General features: G+C 41.2%; 1 protein-coding gene across 6 annotated transcripts; it reads right to left on the bottom strand.

The window, feature by feature from the left end:
- Positions 1-248: 248 nt before the first annotated feature.
- On the bottom strand, positions 249-5,536 carry LOC107852772. Of its 6 annotated transcripts, none has more exons than XR_007048633.1 (3): positions 4,701-5,510; positions 2,598-4,615; positions 249-961 (listed from the first exon to the last, which is right to left on the bottom strand). XR_007048633.1 is itself a non-coding variant. In XM_047401709.1 (2 exons), the coding sequence occupies exons 1-2, from the start codon at positions 4,780-4,782 to the stop codon at positions 4,356-4,358; spliced, it is 342 nt and encodes a 113-aa protein (XP_047257665.1). In that variant the 5' UTR covers positions 4,783-5,519; the 3' UTR covers positions 2,318-4,355. The 6 variants fall into 6 exon arrangements, 2 of the variants coding, with proteins under 2 accessions (XP_047257665.1, XP_016553303.2); XR_001669557.2 differs by having other exon boundaries at positions 4,695-5,509; XR_007048632.1 differs by lacking the exon at positions 249-961 and having other exon boundaries at positions 2,318-4,615; positions 4,695-5,057; positions 5,185-5,521.
- Between the last annotated feature and the right edge of the window lie 423 nt (positions 5,537-5,959).

Here is a 5,959-nt window from a genome sequence, read left to right as displayed (position 1 = left end):
TACATTGCTCAAAAAGAAATTTTCTCTTGGACAAGTGATTGCTTCATTGAAGTAACCTAACAACACCTTCCTCTCGGACAAGTGATGTTGTAGTGCTGACTTTACTAAGTTGAAGTCAAGAAAGATCAGTAAACAATAGAAAGGTTTATACAATATCGATTACTTATGGAACTTAAGAATATTCACAACCCATACTAGTTACTCACATCAAGGCTCCCATAACTGCAGCTATGGGAGATTAGCCACAATTTCCATGAAAGAACTAGAAAACATCATTGTATTGTTCATAAGAAAATCAAAGTTTACTTACAACGGTTACAAGAATGTGTTCTTGAATCTTCAATAAGAATGAAATGATTGAAACAAAAAACTAATGCTCATTTCCCACAATATGCTCAGTTACAATGAACTAGAAAACAAGATAAAAATGAAAGATAGAGAACTAGATCTGAAAATGTATCTCTCAAATCTAAGATAAGATACAAAATAAACCCTATCACTTAATATTTATAGGTCTTCAGAGCCCAGGGTTTCAGAATTTAAAATTGAGATTACCGCATCATGTACAACGGTGAAGGTCGGCGGTCCGTTGTATAGATGACGGTACGTCGCTTGGGACCGTCGAAAAGTTCCAGTGCTGATGCTTACTACTTGGCAACGATGGTGCACACTAACGGTACGTCGCATGTCCGATGGTTCATCACTGGCTACCATCGCAGAGTTCCAATACTTTTATCTTTTGCTTAGCAACGACGGTGTCTTTCAACGGTCCGTCGAATGTCTGATGGTCCATCGGATGGGACCATTGCATGATTCCAGTGGCCTGGTCTTCTGCTTCTTGGCGACGGTACCGACCGACTGTCCGTCACATGAGCGACATTCTGTTGCTCACATCGTCACAACTACTTTCCTCTTAATTTTTCCCATTTTCCTAAGTAATTCATCCCACTTAGATTTTTTCCTGAAAACACTAAAATTCCAAGTCAAATACAACATTAGTTGCTTGAAAACATGCATTTATATTATGAAAAAGGCCTAAGATGTTCCGTCAAAAGCCGGAACATCAACACCCTCAACTTAAGACAATTTCTTGTCCCCAAGCAACTCACACCATTATTGCAAGTACGAACAGCAAAATGACAGGCAGTTCACGGTCATGTCGACATAGCGATACAATTATTCAACCGCCCATTTGGCTAAACACTTTAACACATAAGGATCTATAACTGGCATCAACTACTACTCAACATATTTATACCCATAGATATAATATTCCAAAGGAATCAACAGTCTTGAGGATAACTTATGTGCTCGCACTCCCAATGAAGTCCACCTCTTATTACATATAGGCAATTTTGTGGACTAATCTAATACTCTCACTCTCAGAACAGAAGTTACAAACATAATCCACACCCATAGGCTTTCCCATATCATCTAATGTTTATGCATAACTGACTCTCCAAGATCAAGTAGGACCTTTCAGGATAAAAAATGAGCTTTTGGTCTTGGTGCGGATAGATTTTTAGGAAGGAGTGGCTAGTTTCACTCTCATTTGCCCTTCTAGGTAGCTATTTTCCAAGAATACAACTTTATTTATTCATTTCAGTTCAACATTATCCCAACAGCCAAACCTTTTTTTTTTTTGAAAGATTTTATATACGTATAAGCATCAGCCACCCTCAACTTATGCCGATGCAGTCAGTTGAGGTGGACAATATCTACTAGCCAGCTAACTAGACCAGGGCCGGATGCTTACTCATGACATAACTTGGATCATTCTCCTATATTGTCAATACTTCAGCAGTAGCCACCCTCAACTTAGGTTATTTACCTAAGTTAAGGTACACAATATCCAATCTCAGACCAGGGCCAACGCTAAATGGTAACATTTACTAGAGAGTGAATCCCTATTTATTTGGGTAAAATAAACACCTAACAAGGATCAACAAGGTTTACAGTAAACTAATTTTGGTAGGTAGTTATTTTGGCTAAGGGAACTAACAAAACAAGGAGGCTTACTATTCTGTCTTATTGAGTCAGAAACAAATCAACATAAATGAACCGAGCAAGTTCTGATGTAGCAAATCTGTAGTAACTATACAAACGCTCACACACACAAGAACTAAGTTAATTCCTATTCTACTAACTCCTGGGATTGGTAACATTTGGCTATAATCACTTACGTTCGTATGCCAGTTTCAGAATCACATATGGCCATATAGCACTTTTACCAATAGGAAAAGAGGAATTAATTATATAACAAATGTACACAAACACTTTGCCATAGTCATTTGTCATGCACATATACAAACTAGAGTTAACATAAAAGGGAATTTTATTTATTCGATGAAAGTGTTTACCAACAAAACATACTTAAAACAAGAAAATGCGTAACGGAAATTAAACTTAGATAATCCATGAAAAAACTAAAATTAAACTAATAGCATCCTAAACATGCCGAATCTCCTAGATAGCACGTGTTAGGGTCAACAATACCGGAAACATAACCCTACATGGTACAAGCATATCCCACCCCCACACAAAACAATGCATTGTCCCCAATGCATATGATGTAAGTTCAAGGGAAGGAAAAATACTTGTGGTGCGCCTCTTATTCATCTGAGGCATCTGTCAAGTGTGGTGAGGCTCCAGTGGCCTCGCTAGGTACAACGTTAACCCCCATGGTTGTGGGAGTACTCACAATCTCACCCTCCATGGTTGGAGGTATCTCAACTCTAGCTGGGTCTGAAATCTGCCCTCTAACTAGGGCAGCACTTGTGGATACGCTAGCTGCTTCATCCTGTAGCCTTTTCTCTTCTTTTGCTGCTGTTTTCTTTGACTTCTTGGCTGCCCGCTGCATCTGAAATTCCTCGAGCTTCTGAGGTGACATGGTCTCCATTATGTGTTTCCTTCTTTCTTAGCAGCTTTTGTAGCTGCCCTTTCAGCATTCTCATCTGTCACCGCTGCCTGTTTACCTTTGTCTTTGATCAGATGCCCAAAAATATCAATAAAACCCTCGTCCTTATCACTAACAACCTGGACTGGATCAAAGTCGGGCTACTGTGGTTGCTGTTGTATCCTATCGAAGTCTGCCCGGAGTCAATGACTTCTTCAATCAATTTGGCAAAATCTGGAACGGACATAGCATCTATCTTTTCGTTTATCCGATCCTCCATATTATCCATTCGAAGTTGGATATTTTGAAACGGCCGCAATGCATCAGCAATAATTTTCTCCACGAAGGGTTTGAAATCTTTTCCCAAAGTACTATCTGTTTTTCCACCTTTTTGATGGTCTTCACAGTCTTTGCGAAGTTGTCAGGGTTCAGCCTGTACTCAGAAGGTAGGGGTGGGATAGATGTAGAATCTGGGGTCCCGCCCATTGGCATGGAAGCTGAGCCTGTAGAGGTGGTCGGAGGTGCATAAACAGTCAGAGGCATGGGCATACCTGCAGGAAAATTTGATGATTCGGGTACCGGGGAGGACTGAGTCTGCTGAACTGGAGGCCGGTTGGTTGTCAAATCGAACCTCGACTCATCTTTCATCTTCTCAATATCCTATTTGTGCAGTGTCGGGACCTCATTATCAACTCCACTGATTAGGAAACATTTGCCCTCTTGCATAGTTCGATGATGAGGCAGGGAAATGGCAAGGCAGTGTGAGTCTTACGGGCGCGGAAGAATAATTCATCGAAGATGATGTGACCAAAATCTACGCTCAACCCTTAGATCAATTCAACAAATATCACAGCTTGGGTTATCTCAAGACGATCATCACCACCTGTGGGCATAAGCCTAAGTCGCACAATAGTCCAACAGAATTTTGCCCTGAAACTCAGTGATTTCTTTGAGATTCTCTCACGTGGGTCAAGCAACCATGGAGGGTTACCTCCATCTGTCAGAATCCTGGCTAGCCATCGCCTTTATTCAGCTCATGTGAATAAACGATGCTCGAACTCTGGGATAGCCCCTGGTATCTGATATTCTGGGCCAAATAAAAACCTGTTAAGCGTTCTTTCCGAGATATCAATGTCGACTCCTCTCACTGGGACTACATTAACCTTATCCCTATCTGCAGCCGTTGCAACCTTGGGTAAATCCTTTTCTAGTAGTGCCAGATAATTATGGAAGAATTCCTGCACCAAGATAGGTTGGTACGATCCCAGTGGCCTACTTATCCAATCCAACCCATATGCATTGAAACGACGCTCAAGCTCTGGATATTCATGCAAGGTTGTTCTGATAATCTGGTGTTCCTCGAAAATAGCCTATCTGAAGTAGGTTCCAGTCCTTCGTAGAAGATGTTACGAGCACCCGCTACTTGCCATCTTATGGCTTCCCTAAGCTGCTGATCCTTTCAACGAATGTCTTTCGGATCCTCTTGTTGAGGCACTTCTTCTGGAATAGGGTTAGAAGTTTTGACTGCTACCTCCGGCGGTACTGACATAGAGGTGCTACTGCTGCTTTCAACTACCTCGTCAGATGAGGAGGATGAAGAAACCACCGGTTGACGATTTTGCCTAGTGTTTCGAGCCAGCGCATCAGAACTTTGCGCTTGCCCGGCTTGTTGGCTTCTACCTCTGCCCCTAGATGGTGGTATTTTAGGTGCCGTAGTACCTGGAAAGTATCGCATTTATTAGTGTACAGTCAGAAAACAGAAGATAGAAAAGTTTCAGATCAGCGACAGTCCGTTGACCTCTACCGTCGGAGTATTCTGGTAACTCATGTTCTGAGAAATGTGTGAAGGTGGGGCGCGACGATCCATCAGGCATGCGACGGCTCATCGATCCCTACTGTCGGGTAGATTTCTGTGAATCAGTTTTTGACATAGGTAAGACAGTGTCATGCGACGGTCCGTCTGGACTCCAAAGTTCCGTTGCATGTACCGTTGCTTGCATATGGTAACTTGAAACCTCTTTGAGGCATTTTATCGAACATCTTCTGTGCATATCATATAAGGGCGATTTTCATCGCATTTTAATCGCTAATTCAACACCCTAAGTTGTCATTTTTTGTCCATGGGTTACTCAGACTTCTCCCAGTGTATGCTAAATTTGGACTAGAAGAAAATCATAAACAACAATCACCCAACAAAATAAAAAGAAACAACATTTGTTCTCTTGACTTCACTCATTTTGATTTGCTCACATGTTTAAGAATCATAGATAGAGAAAGGAAATATGTACCTTCTTGTTGTAGTATGAATGCACTACTCAGACTTTACACAATGAACTTCAAATAACAGATAAATATTTGTGTCTCGTGAGGAAAAATGAGAGAGGTGAATGGCCTTTAAATAGATAGGAAGATGGGAAAATGAAGAGCTGTGAGGGGGAATGAAAGGGCACAAGTGTTTTTAAACGTTGGGATTTACTTAACTGCCTCAACTTATCAGTTTAAAAATGTTTGGAAATGGATAGGAATTAAAAATCAGTTATTTAAAGCGATTCGACCCGACCAGCTATGCAAAGGTTAAGTGCGACGGTGTGCGCGACGGTCCGTCGCACATTTGATGATAAGTCGGACATACCGTTTCGACTTTATAGTGAACATACCTAGGACCATTATGCGATGGTTCAGGGTGATGGTCCATGGCACATGCGACGTTCCGTTGGACCAATCTGTTGCAACTTTACCAGAATCTTAGTTTCTTGACTTCTTACGACGATGGACGTTGACGGTCCATTGATCAAGCGACGGTCCGTCGGTTCCCTCCATCGGTTTTCCTGAACTTTCTTTGCATCTGTGTTATCTTCATCTTAGTACCTGCACACTTACATGAACTTTTCAGTTTTAACAAATGAACAAAATACTTAAAAATAATGCTTTCCTACAACAAAAATGTGGGTTGCCTCCCACTAGTGCCTGATTTATTGTCGCGGCACGACTTGGACATCTCGATTACTCAATTTCCTTAAGATCAATGTTAACAATAAGATTTACTGAGTCATTAGGATCGAT

This window comes from Capsicum annuum, chromosome 1, assembly GCF_002878395.1.
Source record: "Capsicum annuum cultivar UCD-10X-F1 chromosome 1, UCD10Xv1.1, whole genome shotgun sequence".
NCBI lineage: Eukaryota > Viridiplantae > Streptophyta > Magnoliopsida > Solanales > Solanaceae > Capsicum > Capsicum annuum.
This window is presented reverse-complemented; position numbering and strand designations above follow the sequence as displayed.